General features: G+C 49.4%; 1 protein-coding gene across 1 annotated transcript in view; it reads right to left on the bottom strand.

Annotated features, from left to right (window-relative positions):
• Positions 1–11323: 11323 nt before the first annotated feature.
• Positions 11324–19712, bottom strand: part of LOC149437128 (asialoglycoprotein receptor 1-like) — a 31214-nt gene continuing 22825 nt past the window's right edge. The window contains exons 7-8 of the mRNA XM_089661093.1: positions 17300–17406; positions 11324–14858 (exon numbers count right to left, since the gene is read on the bottom strand). Coding sequence (XP_089517219.1) covers positions 14711–14858; positions 17300–17406 — 255 coding nt within the window. The 3' untranslated portion in view covers positions 11324–14710. The remainder of the gene's footprint in view (positions 14859–17299; positions 17407–19712) is intronic.

The following is a 19712-nucleotide window of genomic DNA, read 5'->3' as shown; positions in this document are numbered from 1 at the left end:
CATTTCGGGAGTGTGTGAGCCACGTGAAGTCATCACGCCTGTATGAGAGATTACATGCTATATTTTGTTGGGGATATACGAATAATGAGTCGTATAAAAGGTGTGAGATATAGAGAAGTCAGAATAGAGAATAGTTAGAGGAGGAGATGTAGAGTGAGGTAGTAGGGGGGGTATATGAGATTAAAAAAAAAAAAAGAGGGGGGAAGGGTAGAGGAGAGGGAGGAGTGTGGCGGGGATGGGGGAGAGTGGGTATGGAGTAGAGGGGATGTTAGAATGGGTAGCTGCAGATAAAATAAATCACATGGTTTTGTACGAGTCAGAAGGATAGTCATATAGCTGAGGATGCCGTACATTAATATCATTCAATGGGGCAACACGAGGGCCAAGAACCCGAGAGGAAGGCCATCAGAATGTGCATCACATGCGTCTTCGGGAGACAGGGCGTTCCCCGGGACAGCATTGTGTCCAATCACTCCCATACTTAACAAGCCCCCCCTGGGCCCCACCAACCTGAACAACTGAAGACCCATCTCCCTGCTGCCACTTACCTCTAAACTCCTAGAACGCTTAGTCTACAATCTCCTGAGCTCCTCCCACCTCACCGACAACAACCTTCTTCACCCTTCACAGTCTGGCTTTCCCTCACTACACTCCACTGACACCGCCCTACTAAACGCACTAATGATCTACTAACTGCTAAAACCAATGGCCACTACTCCGTACTCATCCCAACCAATGGCCACTACTCCGTACTCATCCCAACCAATGGCCACTACTCCGTACTCATCCCAACCAATGGCCACTACTCCGTACTAATCCCAACCAATGGCCACTACTCCGTACTCATCCCAACCAATGGCCACTACTCCGTACTAAACCCAACCAATGACCACTACTCCGTACTCATCCCAACCAATGGCCACTACTCCGTACTCATCCCAACCAATGGTCACTACTCCGTACTCATCCCAACAATGGCCACTACTCCGTACTGAACCCAACCAATGGCCACTACTCCGTACTCATCCCAACCAATGGCCACTACTCCGTACTAATCCCAACCAATGGCCACTACTCCGTACTCATCCCAACCAATGGCCACTACTCTGTACTCCTCCCAACCAATGGTCACTACTCCCTACTCCTCCCAACCAATGGCCACTACTCCGTACTCATCCCAACCAATGGCCACTACTCCGTACTCATCCCAACCAATGGTCACTACTCCGTACTCATCCCAACCAACGGCCACTACTCCGTACTCATCCCAACCAATGGCCACTACTCCGTACTCATCCCAACCAATGACCATTACCTCATACTCACCCCAACCAACGGCCACTACTCCGTACTCATCCCAACCAACGGCCACTACTCCGTACTCCTCCCAACCAATGGCCACTACTCCGTACTCATCCCAACCAATGGCCACTACTCCGTACTCATCCCAACCAATGGCCACTACTCCGTACTCATCCCAACCAACGGTCACTACTCCGTACTCATCCCAACCAACGGCCACTACTCCGTACTCATCCCAACCAACGGCCACTACTCCGTACTCATCCCAACCAACGGCCACTACTCCGTACTCATCCCAACCAATGGTCACTACTCCGTACTCCTCCCAACCAATGGTCACTACTCCGTACTCATCCCAACCAATGGTCACTACTCCGTACTCATCCCAACCAATGGCCACTACTCCGTACTCATCCCAACCAATGGCCACTACTCCGTACTCCTCCCAACCAATGGCCACTACTCCGTACTCCTCCCAACCAACGGTCACTACTCCGTACTCATCCCAACCAACGGTCACTACTCCGTACTCATCCCAACCAACGGCCACTACTCCGTACTCATCCCAACCAACGGCCACTACTCCGTACTCATCCCAACCAATGGCCACTACTCCGTACTCATCCCAAGCAATGGCCACTACTCCGTACTCATCCCAACCAACGGCCACTACTCCGTACTCATCCCAACCAACGGCCACTACTCCGTACTCATTCCAACCAATGGCCACTACTCCGTACTCACCCCAACCAATGGCCACTAGTCCGTACTCACCCCAACCAATGGCCACTACTCCGTACTCATCCCAACCAATGGCCACTACTCCGTACTCATCCCAACCAAAGGCCACTACTCCGTACTCATCCCAACCAATGGCCACTACTCCGTACTCACCCCAACCAATGGCCACTACTCCGTACTCACCCCAACCAATGGCCACTACTCCGTACTCACCCCAACCAATGGCCACTACTCCGTACTCACCCCAACCAAAGGCCACTACTCCGTACTCATCCCAACCAATGGTCACTACTCCGTACTCATCCCAACCAATGGCCACTACTCTGTACTCTTACTACTTGACCTCTCTGCGGCTTTTGATATGGTTGACCATCCCCTCCTCCTCAAAAAATTCCACTCTCTTGGCCTCAGAGATTCTGCTCTCTCCTGGTTCTCCTCCTACCTATCGCAGCGCTCCTTCAGCATTACCTATAATGCTGCCTCCTCCTCTTCACTCCCTCTTTCTGTAGGGGTCCCTCAAGGTTCTGTCCTTGGACCCCTTCTCTTCTCCATCTACACCTCCTTCCTTGGTCACTTGATGAACTCCCATGGCTTTAAGTACCATCTCTATGCTGATGACACACAAATCTATCTTTCTACTCCTCACCTCACCCCTTCAGTCTCCTCCTCACCTCACCCCTTCAGTCTCCTCCTCACCTCACCCCTTCAGTCTGCTCCTCACCTCACCCCTTCAGTCTCCTCCTCACCTCACCCCTTCAGTCTCCTCCACACCTCACCCCTTCAGTCTCCTCCTCACCTCACCCCTTCAGTCTCCTCCTCACCTCACCCCTTCAGTCTCCTCCTCACCTCCCCCCGTCAGTCTCCTCTCGTATTACTAGCTTACTAAGTGACATATCGGCATGGATGTCACTCCACTTCCTCAAACTCAATCTTGCCAAAACTGAGCTCTTAGTATTCCCCCCCAGCCCATGCCCGCTCCCCTGACTTCTCCATCAAGAGCAATAACACAATCATCAGTCCCTTCCCTCATGGCAGGGTACTAGGTGTAATCCTGGACTCCCATCTGTCCTTTCAGCCCCAAATCCAATCACTGTCCAAATCTTGTAGACTTCACTTCCGTAACATCTCCAACCTCCGCAACATCTCCAACCTCCGCAACATCTCCAACCTCCGCAACATCTCCAACCTCCGTAACATCACCAACCTCCGCAACTTCTCCAACCTCCGCAACACCTCCAACCTCCGCAACACCTCCAACCTCCCCAACATCTCCAACCTCCGCAACACCTCCAACCTCCGCAACATCTCCAACCTCCGCAACATCTCCAACCTCCGCAACATCTCCAACCTCCGCAACTTCTCCAACCTCCGCAACACCTCCAACCTCCCCAACATCTCCAACCTCCACTACATCTCCAACCTCCGCAACATCTCCAACCTCCGCAACACCTCCAACCTCCACAACATCTCCAACCTCCGCAACATCTCCAACCTCTGCAACTTCTCCAACCTCCGCACCATCACCAACCTCCGCAACATCTCCAACCTCCGCAACTTCTCCAACCTCCGCAACATCTTCAAGATACGCCCGTTCCTAACCATGTAAACCACTAAGCAACTTATTTCCTCCCTGTTTATCTCTCGCCTTGACTATTGTACCTCCCTCCTCATTGGCCGACCTCATCACAGGCTATCCCCCCTTCAGTCTATCATGAATGCTGCTGCCAGACTCATCCACCTTACTAACCATTCCGTATCAGCCATCCCTCTTTGCCAATCCCTCTACTGACCTCCATTCAGTGTCCTCCACCCCTCTCTGCCAATCCCTCCCCCGGCCCCCACTCAGTGTCCTCCACCCCGCTCTGCCAATCCCTCCACTGGCCTCCAGTCAGTGTCCTCCACCCCTCTCTGCCAATCCCTCCACTGGCCTCCACTCAGTGTCCTCCACCCCTCTCTGCCAATCCCTCCACTGGCTTCCACTCAGTGTCCTCCACCCCTCTCTGCCAATCCCTCCACTGGCCTCCACTCAGTGTCCTCCACCCCCCTCTGCCAATCTCTTCACTGGCCTCCATTCAGTGTCCTCCATCCCTCTCTGCCAATCCCTCCACTGGCCTCCACTCAGTGTCCTCCACACCTCTCTGCCAATCCCTTCACTGGCTTCCCGTTGCCCAACGGATAAAATTCAAAACACTAACAATAACATATAAAGCCATTTATAACTCCGCCCCAAATTACATCACCGATCTTGTCTCAAAATATCACCCAAACCGTACTCTCCGCTCCTCACAAGACCTCCTGCTCTCTAGCTCCCTTGTCTCCTCCTCCCATGCTCATCTCCAGGACTTCTCCAGAGCTTCCCCCATCCTCTGGAACTCCCTACCCCAATTTATCAGACTATTGCCTACTCTGCTCACTTTTAGGCAATCTATGAAAACCGATCTCTTCAGGAAAGCCTATCCTACCCTCAGCTAATAATGGAATCTTCTACTCCTCCTACCAGTCCACCCCCCACAGTTATTACCTTTTGTACCACTAGCCCCTCCCTCCTAGATTGTAAGCTCCCAGGATCAGCCCCTCCCTCCTAGATTGTAAGCTCCCAGGATCAGCCCCTCCCTCCTAGATTGTAAGCTCCCAGGATCAGCCCCTCCCTCCTAGATTGTAAGCTCCCAGGATCAGCCCCTCCCTCCTAGATTGTAAGCTCCCAGGATCAGCCCCTCCCTCCTAGATTGTAAGCTCCCAGGATCAGCCCCTCCCTCCTAGATTGTAAGCTCCCAGGATCAGGGCCCTCCCTCCTAGATTGTAAGCTCCCAGGATCAGCCCCTCCCTCCTAGATTGTAAGCTCCCAGGATCAGGCCCTCCTATCCCTCTTGTATTGAATTGTATTGTTGCTGTATTTTTTCCCGTTATATTGTAGAGTGCTGAGCAAACTGTTGGCGCCATAAATCCTGTTTAATAATAATAATAACTGTCAAAAATAACTGTCATTTTCCAATTGTCATTTGCTGTCAAAAATAACTCATTTTCCAACTGTCAAAATAACTGTCATGTTCCAACTGTCATTTTCCAACTGTCATTTTCTGACTATCAAATATAACTGTCATTTTCCAATTGTCATTTACTAACTGTCAAATATAACTGTCATTTTCCAATTGTCATTTTTCAACTGTCAAAAATAGCTGTCATTTCCCACCTGTTATTTTCCAACTGTCAAAAAAAACTGTCATTTTCCAATTGTCATTTTCTGTCAAAAATAACTCATTTTCCAACTGCCAAAAATAACTGTCATTTTCCAACTGTAAAAAAAAACAAACTCATTTTCCAACTGTCAAAAATAACTATCATTTTCCAACTGTCATTTTCCAACTGTCAAAAATAACTGTCATTTTCCAACTGTCAAAATAACTGTCATGTTCCAACTGTCATTTTCCAACTGTAAAAAAATAACTAATTTTCCAATTGTCATTTTCTGTCAAATATAACTGTCATTTTCCAGTTGTCATTTTCCAATTGCCACTTTTCAACTGTCAGAAATAACTGTCATTTTCCAACTGTTAAAATAAACTATCATTTTCCAACTGACAAAAATAGCTATCATTTTTTTAACTGTCAAAAATAACTGTCATGTTCCAACTGTCATTTTCCAACTGTCAAAAATAACTGTCATTTTCCAATTGTCATTTTCTAACTGTCCAATATAACTGTTATTTTCCAATTGTCATTTTCCAACTGTTAAAAATAACTGTCATTTTCCACGTGTTATTTTCCAACTGTCACTTTCCAACTGTCAAAAATAACTATCATTTTACAACTGTCACTTTCCAACTGTTGAGAAGGAGAGTGTTGGGAGAAGAGGTGAAAATGGAGCTGGGAGGAGGAGAAGGAGAGAAGGGAGGAGAATGCTGTGTGGAGTGGTATTAGAATGATGGGTGGAGTGGTATTAGAATGATGGGTGGAGTGGTATTAGAATGGTAAGAGGAGTGGTATTACAATGATGGGTGGAGTGGTATTAGAATGATGGGAGGAGTGGTAGGGGTATGTTGGGTGGAGTGGTATTAGAATGATGGGAGGAGTGGTATTAGAATGATTGGTGGAGTAGTAGGGGTATGTTGGGTGGAGTGGTATTAGAATGATGGGAGGAGTGGTATTAGAATGATTGGTGGAGTGGTATTAGAATGATGGGAGGAGTGGTATTAGAATGATGGGAGGAGTGGTATTAGAATGGTAAGAGGAGTGGTATTAGAATGATGGGAGGAGTGGTATTACAATGATGGGAGGAGTGGTATTAGAATGATGGGAGGAGTGGTATTAGAATGATGGGTGGAGTGGTATTAGAATGACGGGAGGAGTGGTATTAGAATGATGGGAGGAGTGGTATTACAATGATGGGAGGAGTGGTATTAGAATGATGGGTGGAGTGGTATTAGAATGATGGGAGGAGTGGTATTAGAATGATGGGAGGAGTGGTATTAGAATGATGGGAGGAGTGGTATTAGAATGATGGGTGGAGTGGTATTACAATGATGGGAGGAGTGGTATTACAATGATGGGAGGAGTGGTATTAGAATGATTGGTGGAGTAGTAGGGGTATGTTGGGTGGAGTGGTATTAGAATGATGGGTGGAGTGGTATTAGAATGATGGGAGGAGTGGTATTAGAATGATGGGAGGAGTGGTATTAGAATGATGGGTGGAGTGGTATTAGAATGATTGGTGGAGTGGTATTAGAATGCTGTGTGGAGTGGTATTAGAATGATGGGTGGAGTAGTATTAGAATGATGGGTGGAGTGGTATTAGAATGATGGGAGGAGTGGTATTAGAATGATGGGTGGAGTGGTATTAGAATGATGGGACGGGGGATGGGAAAAGCTCGGTAAATGGAAGGAGATACCTGGGAGAAGGTTGATGTATTATCAATGTTGCTATTTAAGCCAAATGATAGCTCCGCCTCCGCAGAACATTTTTGTTGATTTTTCTTGCATTGATGTCCCCCCCCCCCCCCCCGTGGCAGCACTGAACTTCCCATGCTCTTTCCACAATACTGGCTTGCCACAGAAGTGATCTGGTTTGGCCCCCAGTAGACTCCAGTGGGGTTTGGTGCCAAGCTGGAGGTTTCTGCAGGATTTGGTGAACGACGCTCACACTGTACCGAGCCAGGTTCACTCATCCCGAGCTGGATGTCAGGGGAGTGAAGGACAGCCAATGACGGGTGATGATCTGCGGGTTCCATGATTCTGTAGCTGATCTCATGTGTTGAGTTGACATTATTCACTTTAGTAATGATTGTGGCTCCTGCACGGTGCTGGGGGTACCTGAACCTCTTCATTCCTATTATTAGTCAGCCCCCCACCCTGAGGGTCTAGAATGACCTCCAGTGTCTGGTTGAACCATGCGTTACCCCTGGGCCCTCCGGGGTGGATGGATTTTGCAGCATGTCTTCCGTCCCTCCTGATCATTTCTTCTAGTTACCATCCCATACTCTTCCCTGCCTGTGTGTGGCGTGTCCCCTCCAGATATGAGGGATGTTGTCTTCTCCTTCCCGGTCATCCATCTACAACTGTCATCCCAGCTTCCTGTTTTCCATCACAATTCACCTTACTGTGCAGATTTCCCCCAAATGTTCCTTATCTGCTTCCGCTTCCCAGGATGCATGGAGAGGTGAGAGGTCCCACAAGTGGATGTTCTTCTAGTGACCAGGATGACCCCTGACTACTGATAGCCAACAACTTCCAACCATGAGAACTCTGTGGAGGCAGAAGTGGCGGCCATGACAGTTCATCCACATTGCAAGACCAGCGATGAGCACCAAAGTACATTCTATCCAGAAGACACATTATAGATGGAGCTCAGTACAAGGCCAGCAAGTCCTCCATCATGGCTGTCTACAGAAGTGTCCTCCCTCTGTACTACATACTGCAAGTAACACTGAGCCAGACCCATCAGTCTCTGTACAGAGGAGCTGACACTCTAATGTCCCCTCCCCCACAGTCCCATCAGTCTCTGTGCCAGAGGAGCTGACACTCTAATGCCCCCTCCCCCACAGTCCCATCAGTCTCTGTACAGAGGAGCTGACACTCTAATGTCCCCTCCCCCACAGTCCCATCAGTCTCTGTGCCAGAGGAGCTGACACTCTAATGTCCCCTCCCCCACAGTCCCATCAGTCTCTGTACCAGAGGAGCTGACACTCTAATGTCCCCTCCCCCACAGTCCCATCAGTCTCTGTGCCAGAGGAGCTGACACTCTAATGTCCCCTCCCCCACAGTCCCATCAGTCTCTGTACAGAGGAGCTTACGCTCTAATGTCCCCTCCCCCACAGACCCATCAATCTCTGTACAGAGGAGCTTACACTCTAATGTCCCCTCCCCCACAGACCCATCAGTCTCTGTACCAGAGGAGCTGACACTCTAATGTCCCCTCCCCCACAGTCCCATCAGTCTCTGTACAGAGGAGCTGACACTCTAATGTCCCCTCCCCCACAGTCCCATCAGTCTCTGTACAGAGGAGCTTACACTCTAATGTCCCCTCCCCCGCAGTCACATCAGTCTCTGTACAGAGGAGCTGACACTCTAATGTCCCCTCCCCCACAGTCACATCAGTCTCTGTACAGAGGAGCTGACACTCTAATGTCCCCTCCCCCACAGTCCCATCAGTCTCTGTGCCAGAGGAGCTTACGCTCTAATGTCCCCTCCCCCACAGTCCCATCAGTCTCTGTGCCAGAGCAGCTGACACTCTAATGTCCCCTCCCCCGCAGTCACATCAGTCTCTGTACAGAGGAGCTTACACTCTAATGTCCCCTCCCCCACAGTCCCATCAGTCTCTGTGCCAGAGGAGCTTACGCTCTAATGTCCCCTCCCCCACAGTCACATCAGTCTCTGTGCCAGAGGAGCTTACACTCTAATGTCCCCTCCCCCCGCAGTCACATCAGTCTCTGTACAGAGGAGCTTACACTCTAATGTCCCCTCCCCCGCAGTCACATCAGTCTCTGTACAGAGGAGCTGACGCTCTAATGTCCCCTCCCCCACAGTCACATCAGTCTCTGTACAGAGGAGCTGACGCTCTAATGTCCCCTCCCCCCACAGTCACATCAGTCTCTGTACAGAGGAGCTTACACTCTAATGTCCCCTCCCCCACAGTCACATCAGTCTCTGTACAGAGGAGCTGACACTCTAATGTCCCCTCCCCCCACAGTCCCATCAGTCTCTGTGCCAGAGGAGCTGACACTCTAATGTCCCCTCCCCCACAGTCACATCAGTCTCTGTACAGAGGAGCTGACACTCTAATGTCCCCTCCCCCACAGTCCCATCAGTCTCTGTGCCAGAGGAGCTTACGCTCTAATGTCCCCTCCCCCACAGTCACATCAGTCTCTGTACAGAGGAGCTTACACTCTAATGTCCCCTCCCCCGCAGTCACATCAGTCTCTGTACAGAGGAGCTGACGCTCTAATGTCCCCTCCCCCACAGTCACATCAGTCTCTGTACAGAGGAGCTGACGCTCTAATGTCCCCTCCCCCCACAGTCACATCAGTCTCTGTACAGAGGAGCTGACACTCTAATGTCCCCTCCCCCCACAGTCCCATCAGTCTCTGTGCCAGAGGAGCTGACACTCTAATGTCCCCTCCCCCACAGTCACATCAGTCTCTGTACAGAGGAGCTGACACTCTAATGTCCCCTCCCCCACAGTCACATCAGTCTCTGTGCCAGAGGAGCTGAAACTCTAATGTCTCCTCCCCCGCAGTCCCATCAGTCTCTGTACAGAGGAGCTTACACTCTAATGTCCCCTCCCCCACAGTCACATCAGTCTCTGTACAGAGGAGCTGACGCTCTAATGTCCCCTCCCCCACAGACCCATCAATCTCTGTACAGAGGAGCTTACACTCTAATGTCCCCTCCCCCACAGACCCATCAGTCTCTGTACAGAGGAGCTTACGCTCTAATGTCCCCTCCCCCCACAGTCCCATCAGTCTCTGTACCAGAGGAGCTTACGCTCTAATGTCCCCTCCCCCACAGTCTCATCAGTCTCTGTACCAGAGGAGCTGACACTCTAATGTCCCCTCCCCCACAGTCACATCAGTCTCTGTACAGAGGAGCTTGCACTCTAATGTCCCCTCCCCCACAGTCCCATCAGTCTCTGTACCAGAGGAGCTTACGCTCTAATGTCCCCTCCCCCACAGTCCCATCAGTCTCTGTACAGAGGAGCTTACACTCTAATGTCCCCTCCCCCACAGTCCCATCAGTCTGTGTACCAGAGGAGCTTACACTCTAATGTCCCCTCCCCCACAGTCCCATCAGTCTCTGTACCAGAGGAGCTGACACTCTAATGTCCCCTCCCCCACAGTCACATCAGTCTCTGTACCAGAGGAGCTTACACTCTAATGTCCCCTCCCCCGCAGTCCCATCAGTCTCTGTACAGAGGAGCTTACACTCTAATGTCCCCTCCCCCACAGTCACATCAGTCTCTGTACCAGAGGAGCTGACACTCTAATGTCCCCTCCCCCGCAGTCACATCAGTCTCTGTACAGAGGAGCTTACACTCTAATGTCCCCTCCCCCACAGTCACATCAGTCTCTGTACAGAGGAGCTTACCCTCTAATGTCCCCTCCCCCACAGTCCCATCAGTCTCTGTACAGAGGAGCTTACGCTCTAATGTCCCCTCCCCCACAGTCCCATCAGTCTCTGTACCAGAGGAGCTGACACTCTAATGTCCCCTCCCCCACAGTCACATCAGTCTCTGTACAGAGGAGCTTGCACTCTAATGTCCCCTCCCCCACAGTCACATCAGTCTCTGTACAGAGGAGCTTACATTCTAATGTCCCCTCCCCCACAGTCACATCAGTCTCTGTACAGAGGAGCTTACACTCTAATGTCCCCTCCCCCACAGTCTCATCAGTCTCTGTACCAGAGGAGCTTACGCTCTAATGTCCCCTCCCCCGCAGTCACATCAGTCTCTGTACAGAGGAGCTTACATTCTAATGTCCCCTCCCCCACAGTCACATCAGTCTCTGTACAGAGGAGCTTACATTCTAATGTCCCCTCCCCCACAGTCACATCAGTCTCTGTACAGAGGAGCTTACACTCTAATGTCCCCTCCCCCACAGTCACATCAGTCTCTGTACAGAGGAGCTGACACTCTAATGTCCCCTCCCCCATATTATTATACATTTGTTGCAGAGCTGTGAAGTGTATACAGATGTGGTCTCCGGGGATCGATCGTTTGTGGAACTGGAATGGCGATATTTTGGGGCTCCTCCCACACGCGGTAGATGAAGGTAAACGTCACATCAGAAGATTTTATTTTTTAGGATCATTTATTACCAAAACAGCAAAAATATTATTACAAATATAGAATCTCCGTTCTCCATCAACTATTATGAGGATACACACATATTGATCATGATTGGCCCCGATATTCTTCACCAGAATCAGGTTGGGGGGGGCGGGGTCTATGTGTAACGATCAGTAAATTGAATTTCTCTTGGTGGGGCCCCGGCACCATGTTGGTGCGGATTACTACGGGAGCTATATTGGTGCGGAACGAGTCCGGCAGAAATTCGATGCATTGCAGCACGCACTTCGCATTGCAGGAACTCACTTGGCAGATACCCAGCTCCATGTATTTCCTCAGGGGAGTGGTTGCTCAAGTGGACCCCAATGTCCTTCTATGTCTCTACAAATCTCTCCACTTCTTTCCTCGGGGGGGGGGTGGATGCTGTAGTGGACCCCAATGCCCCTCTATGTCTCTACAAATCTCTCCACTTCTTTCCTCGGGGGGGGGGGGGTGGATGCTGTAGTGGACCCCAATGCCCCTCTATGTCTCTACAAATCTCTCCACTTCTTTCCTCTGGGGAGTGGCTGCTGTAGTGGACCCCAATGCCCCTCTATGTCTCTACAAATCTCTCCACTTCTTTCCTCTGGGGAGTGGTTGCTCAAGTGGACCCCAATGTCCTTCTATGTCTCTACAAATCTCTCCATTCCTTTCCTCTGGGGAGTGGCTGCTGTAGTGGACCCCAATGCCCCTCTATGTCTCTACAAATCTCTCCACTTCTTTCCTCGGGGGAGTGGTTGCTGTAGTGGACCCCAATGCCCCTCTATGTCTTTACAAATCTCTCCACTTCTTTCCTCGGGGGAGTGGCTTCTGTAGTGGACCCCAATGCCCCTCTATGTCTCTACAAATCTCTCCACTTCTTTCCTCTGGGGAGTGGCTGCTGTAGTGGACCCCAATGCCCCTCTATGTCTCTACAAATCTCCCCACTTCTTTCCTCTGGGGAGTGGCTGCTGTAGTGGACCCCAATGCCCCTCTATGTCTCTACAAATCTCTCCATTTCTTTCCTCTGGGGAGTGGCTGCTGTAGTGGACCCCAATGCCTCTCTATGTCTCTACAAATCTCTCCATTTCTTTCCTCTGGGGAGTGGCTGCTGTAGTGGACCCCAATGCCTCTCTATGTCTCTACAAATATCTCCACTTCTTTCCTCGGGGGAGTGGTTGCTGTAGTGGACCCCAATGCCCCTCTATGTCTCTACAAATCTCTCCATTTCTTTCCTCTGGGGAGTGGCTGCTGTAGTGGACCCCAATGCCTCTCTATGTCTCTACAAATCTCTCCATTTCTTTCCTCTGGGGAGTGGCTGCTGTAGTGGACCCCAATGCTTATCTCTATCTACAAATCTCTCCACTTCTTTCCTCTGGGGAGTGGTTGCTCAAGTGGACCCCAATGCCCCTCTATGTCTTTACAAATCTCTCCACTTCTTTCCTCGGGGGAGTGGCTGCTGTAGTGGACCCCAATGCCCCTCTATGTCTCTACAAATCTCCCCACTTCTTTCCTCTGGGGAGTGGCTGCTGTAGTGGACCCCAATGCCCCTCTATGTCTCTACAAATCTCTCCATTTCTTTCCTCTGGGGAGTGGCTGCTGTAGTGGACCCCAATGCCTCTCTATGTCTCTACAAATCTCTCCACTTCTTTCCTCTGGGGAGTGGCTGCTGTAGTGGACCCCAATGCCCCTCTATGTCTCTACAAATCTCTCCACTTCTTTCCTCTGGGGAGTGGCTGCTGTAGTGGACCCCAATGCCCCTCTATGTCTCTACAAATCTCTCCACTTCTTTCCTCTGGGGAGTGGCTGCTGTAGTGGACCCCAATGCCCCTCTATGTCTCTACAAATCTCTCCACTTCTTTCCTCGGGGGAGTGGCTGCTGTAGTGGACCCCAATGCCCCTCTATGTCTCTACAAATCTCTCCAGTTCTTTCCTCGGGGGAGTGGCTGCTGTAGTGGACCCCAATGCCCCTCTATGTCTCTACAAATCTCTCCAGTTCTTTCCTCGGGGGAGTGGCTGCTGTGGTGGACCCCAATGCCCCTCTATGTCTCTACAAATCTCTCCTCTGGGGAGTGGCTGCTGTGGTGAATTCCAATGCCTCTCTGTCTCTACAAATCTCCCCACTTCTTTCCTCTGGGGAGTGGCTGCTGTAGTGGACCCCAATGCCTCTCTATGTCTCTACAAATCTCTCCACTTCTTTCCTCTGGGGAGTGGCTGCTGTAGTGGACCCCAATGCCTCTCTGTCTCTACAAATTTCTGGAGGCCCATGTTCCTCAGCATCTGCATTGGATAACACGAGGCCCTACTTACGGTGGGGGTTGGTCAATGCTGAGCTATGAATCACCCAATCAGAATAATGTTCACATGTAAGTAAAGGCAAAACGTTTTTTTCATGTATGTTGGTATCGAGGAGAGAGGGATCAGATCCCGTCATTTGTATTGCTGTCTCTGCTACATCTCTATTGGTCCTGTTTGCCGTTATCCTTGAAAGTGAAAATTGGTTTGTCCCCAGAAAAGCAATTGAGGGGACATCTTCCAATCAGGACATTAGTTCTGAGCTTTTCCTGGAGAATAACTGACGGGTTATAATCCCCCATTCCATTATCTAAAATAAAACATAAAAAAAACGTTTTGCCTTTGACTCAAACTCTTTGTTTACAAACAAAGTCATGTGATCGCCATGTCAGAGCTGTCATGAGGAACCACCCGGCTCTGTTGATAAATAACATTCTTGCTTTGCCCAACGCCGTGTCACGCAGCATGGAGATCTGATGTGGGTTTGTTTATGAAGAAAGCCCCGGGGCTTCCCACCAAGGGCACTTCACCCTGCCGGCTATAAAAGATCACGTCACCCCGTAATGTCTCATGGCAGAATTAGAGAATAATCGTCATTTTCCCACCAAATATGGCAAAATCACCTGTTCCCTCCTAACTGGGGCCTAATCTGAGCTGCTGATGGTAATTTAGAGGAGTCATTTAGGTTGACACTTCACGTTGTTGTAAATGTTTTGGAGAAACTCACAAGCAGTTATCTGCCTACAGGGGCAAATTACGGGAACTCAGTGTTGGACCCTCACTTATGGGAGGTACTAATTCTTCCATTCCTTTTGTGTCGCTTCACAATTTTAGTGACTTCGAGCAGAATGCAGCAAGAACCTGTAAAATTGGTGGAATTTAAAGAAGGGGCTTACAGACAGATGGTGAGCTCTACCCTAAAGTAGGCTTTTATGGACTGATAGAAAATGGAATCTACATAGAGGTATGTTATGACTTCCAACCTCCATGAATGGTTCCTTCAGATGGGACCTAGAAACTGAAAACGTAGGAATTTGGTGGTCTTTATGACAAGGTCCCCTAGTGTCCCATTACTCCTCAGATCATTTCCATCTCACAGATGTAGGTGTATGCACGGGAGCAGTGGTCATCGTTCCATCGGCCATCCCTGTGCAGGTGGGCGCAGTCTTCTCCTCCACCGAGGCCATGACCATAAAACTCATCAGGCTGTCCAGGGATCCAATTCCTACAAGAGAAACTCAAATGAGAATCTCCACCCTGAAGGACTCACAGCACCATGGTCACCTATAAGACAAACACATAAGTATCTCCACCCTGAAGGACCTACAGCGCCATGGTCACCTATAAGACAAACACATTAGTATCTCCACCCTGAAGGACCTACAACACCTTGGTCACCTATAAGACAAACACATTAGTATCTCCACCTGAAAGACCTACAGCGCCATGGTCACCTATAAGACAAACACATAAGTATCTCCACCCTGAAGGACCTACAGCGCCATGGTCACCTATAAGACAAACACATTAGTATCTCCACCCTGAAGGACCTACAACACCTTGGTCACCTATAAGACAAACACATTAGTATCTCCACCTGAAAGACCTACAGTGCCATGGTCACCTATAGCACAAACACATGGGTATCTCCACCCTAAAGGAATTTCAGCACCATGGTCAACTACAAGATAAACACATGAACATCTCCACCCTGAAAGACCTACAGCACCATGTTAACCTATAAGACAAACACAAGAGTATCTCCACCCTGAAGCAATCAAAGCACCATGCTCACCTACACGACAAACACATGAGCATCTCCACCCTGAAGGACCTACAGCGCCATGGTCACCTATAAGACACACATATTAGTATATCCACCCTGAAGGACCTGCAGCTCCATTGTCACCTTTAAGAAAAACATATGAGCATCTCCACCTTGAAGGACCCCATAGTCACCATCTTTGGAGGAGCTCCTGTTGATGGTCATTATTTGGAACTTTTGGAACAAACCTCAAACACAGCTCAGTGACATCCCATGGGCTTCAACTGAGCAGTACACATGAGTTTAGAGGCAGAGTCCGACCTGCTCCTCATAGTATTCCTTTGCCCTACTGAGGGGAGTTTGAACTGCAGACAAATCAGGCCAATGTAGCCTTGGCACAGAGCACACATCTACTAAGCATGTCCCATAGTTCAGTAGTCAGCCAGGCACAGAGCACACATATACTTGTCCAGGTCCCATAGTTCAGCAGTCAGCCAAGCACAGAGCACACATCTACCTCTCAGTTCCCATAGTTCAACTGTCAGTCAGGCACAGAACACACATCCACCTGTCCAGGTCTCATGTTCAGATGACAGCCAGGCACAGAGCACACATCCACCTGGCCAGGTCCCATAGTTTGGCAGTCAGCCAGGAACAGAGCACACATATACCGGGACAGATCCCATATTCAGCAGTCATCCAGGCACAGAACACACATCTATCTGTCAGGTCCCATAGTTCAGAAGTCATCCAGGCACAGAGCACACGTCCATCTGGCCAGGTCCCATAGTTCAGCAGTCAGCCAGGCACAGAGCACACATCTACCTGTCAGGTCCCATAGTTCAGCAGTCAGCCAGGCACAGAGCACACATCTACTTGTCCAGGTCCCATAGTTCAGCAGTCAGCCAGGCACAGAGCACACATCTACTAAGCATGTCCCATAGTTCAGCAGTCAGCCAGGCACAGAGCACACATATACTTGTCCAGGTCCCATAGTTCAGCAGTCAGTCAGGCACAGAGCACACACCTACCTGTCAGGTTCCAAAGTTCAGCAGTCAGTCAGGCACAGAGCACACATCTATCTGTCAGGTCCCATAGTTCAGCAGTCAGCCAGGCACAGAGCACACACCTACCTGTCAGGTCTCATAGTTCAGCAGTCAGCCAGGCACAGAGCACACACCTACCTGTCAGGTCTCATAGTTCAGCAGTCAGCCAGGCACAGAGCACACACCTACCTGTCAGGTCTCATAGTTCAGCAGTCAGCCAGGCACAGAGCACCTACCCTCATCTCCATCCTTTCTTTCCCCCAGGTACACTCTCAGCTCAGGGCTGCAGTAACACCATTCCACCATCTTGTTTACCAACAAAACAAATGAGGTAACTGAATGGGTCCAACAGAGGTAACATAAATCTTCAATCCCCTCATAAGCTGGAGATAGTTTGAAGTGTAATAAAATGTCTTTATACGGGGAGGAGGGGGCCCAAGAGCGAGGCATGTTCCGGGGCCCCCTATGTATTAAGGTGTCCCTTGTGTCAGTGTAGAAGGTTTTATGTCATGGATGACAGATGGATCGGGTGAAGAACGTTGCACAGCAGATATTGGACTATTTCCATTGAAGTCAGTTGATTTGGGCTTATCGGGGGGGGGGGGGGGGTGGAAGGGGTGGCTGCCCTGGGCACAATGGACTGCTGTAGGGATGGGGGCGCCTTCCTCCTGTTACAAGGCTGAGCAGTGACCATGGCATTGACTGTGACAAATGAGTGACTGATGAGGGGGGGGGGCACAGTTTGGCATCCATGCACTGGGTGTTGGATGGCCTTGACAGTGGCACCTATTGATCTAGTTTTATAGAGGTCGTGTTGGGGGTCACATGGGGGATGGTGGGGGGTTCCATACTCACTTTGGTGTAGAATTGTAATCAGTTCCATCCACCCATTTCCAGTCTCCTGACACGTCCGTCAGTCCGATCCAGGTGTACTTCCCCTTTGATATCCCGGACACGAAATTCTACAAGAAACCATCAATACTTTAACCACCTCGTATCCATGGAATGAGCCAATTTCAGAAGCTTTCATTCTGAGGGAGACCTCCCATCTCTTTTATTCTTAGTGTCCCCTCTGAATGTCCAGTGTCCTTCCAATGGACTGACGATAAATGTGGAGGACACCGACTCCCAAGTTCTAGGTGAATAAATTCAAAGTCTCCAACAGCTAAAAGTTATAAAAACTGGACCGGTTTCTCTTATATGTATAATTTGTTAAGGAATGGGTATAAATCAATCCAATGAGAGTGTAAAGCTTTTATAAATGACAAGAGAGAATCTCCAGAACAGGGGCGGACTGACAACTCATGGGGCCTCTGGGCAATAGGAGATCATGGGGCCCCTGTGTCCTCACTCACACCCAAAAAAAACAATGAAAGGTACCAGGGGCATCTCATGGGGCCCCCTACTGACCCCGGGCCCTCAGGCAGCGCCCGGGTGATCAAATGGTCAGTCCGCCCCTGCTCCAGAAGAACAAGAAAGGCCCATTCTACCTCCAGTGAAAAGGGCCCTTTACAGAAGGGTCTGTGTTGATGGCTTTGAGTTGGGCAGATGAGCATGCTATTGACATCAGTTTGAGACGCCTCTGAGATTACTCAGAATTTATTGTTAGGTGTTAATCAGTGGAGCCCTTAGAATCTGCTGGAGTTTTATGGTCCCTTCTAGCCTTCCTAACATTGGCCCGTCCTGTAGATGGTCTCAAAAACTCGCCAGTCTTTCAACAGTTGCAGAAAGAAAGAATCTTCAGTCCTTCTTTTGCAATTTATTGGTTCAAATGTCTTAGGGAGAGGAGGTGAGGAGTTCAGGATACCCCAAAATTTCCTTCACTCGGTAGACTTTTCACATCACTCTTTGGGCCCAGGAGGGCTACTATCTTCCAGTATCCTTTGACATCTGCCACAGGTCAGCTATACGACTCTTTGGGCCTCAGCCATAGCCCAGTTTACATTCTGTAGGCCCAAATGAATGGCTACTTTTTGGTTTCTTTGACCTCTGCCACAGGCCAGGATAGGACTCTTCCAGCCTCTGCCTCAGGCCAGTTTAGGACACACTAGGCCAAGATGGGCAGCTAGGAAAACAAACACCCTTTCCTGGCTGTGACTTCCTCCTCCAAGTAAAGGGCTTGGGAGGCAAAGAATGGACTTCTCTGGAGCTAAATCTTCCCCAGACAGCAGCCTGAGAGAAGAGAACTGGATCCTTCTACACTCATATTGTCACCAACAGAACCTAGAACACAATGAACTTTCTGGAGCTACATAATCTGAAGGCAGTTTGAGGGGGAAGGAACTTACTAGAAGGTCTCTTCAAATTTGCATTCTCTTCCCCAGATCACATCACTACCACAAACCTGTCAGTGATTGGCCAAGACAGAAAAAAATGTTCCTAACCCCAAACAATGTACTGTATCTTCTTGGTCTACTAGAGAGCAATTAACAGAAGCAGTATAAAAGAGAATATCAGCGAGTGCTACTTCTAGATATAGCCGCTGGAACACCAAAGGTAACCAAAAAGACCTTCAAATGCAAATACTGATAAAAAGGTGCAGCGCTAAAACATTAAAGTGCAAAGTGATCAGTAAATACTTAATCATCCAAGATAGCCTGAACATACGCATAAAAATATCAAATATATAGAGAAATAATATGCTCCGCGAAATGTATCACCATCAGGTGATAATAGATGGTGACAAATGTCCCAAAAAGAGACGTGAGGATCCTTTCAAGATCACAATATCCGTGTGTGGGTGATAAATCCAAGGGTGCCAGATGCCGTGATTAGATAAGCAAAATGCGCACTCACCAGAAGTGCGCTATAAACACACATTTGAGATATTATCCTGTCTCATCAGGTATGCTCAGGTCATCTGTCCCGGATTCAGCCAGGTCCACATAACACGGGATCTTTAGGCAGATGTCACAGTGTCTGGTCACGTCTGCGAAAGCTTCTCTGGGGTCCCTTAGTATGTATCACTGCGTTGGGTCATCACTAGGGAGGGCTCTGCAAATGACGGCGCTCACAAGGAGGGGCCAATGAAGGACACCACATAGCGTGATACTGCATTAAGGGGTAGTTTATTCCACAGATATCAAGTAACATAAACAAAGGAAAGAAAATACACCGACCATAAAAAGTTCAGGATGGCACCCTTGGATTTATCAGCCACACACGGATCTTGTGATCTTGAAAGGATCCTCACGTCTCTTTTTGGGACATTTGTCACCATCTATTATCACCTGATGGTGATACATTTTGCGGAGCATATTATTTCTCT

The sequence above is a fragment of the Staurois parvus genome, unplaced genomic scaffold (genome assembly GCF_062004578.1).
Source record: "Staurois parvus isolate SC_StPar_1 unplaced genomic scaffold, SC_StPar_1.0 ptg001308l, whole genome shotgun sequence".
Lineage (NCBI taxonomy): Eukaryota > Metazoa > Chordata > Amphibia > Anura > Ranidae > Staurois > Staurois parvus.
The sequence above is the reverse complement of the archived record's forward strand: the minus strand, read 5'-3'. Positions and strand labels throughout refer to the sequence as shown.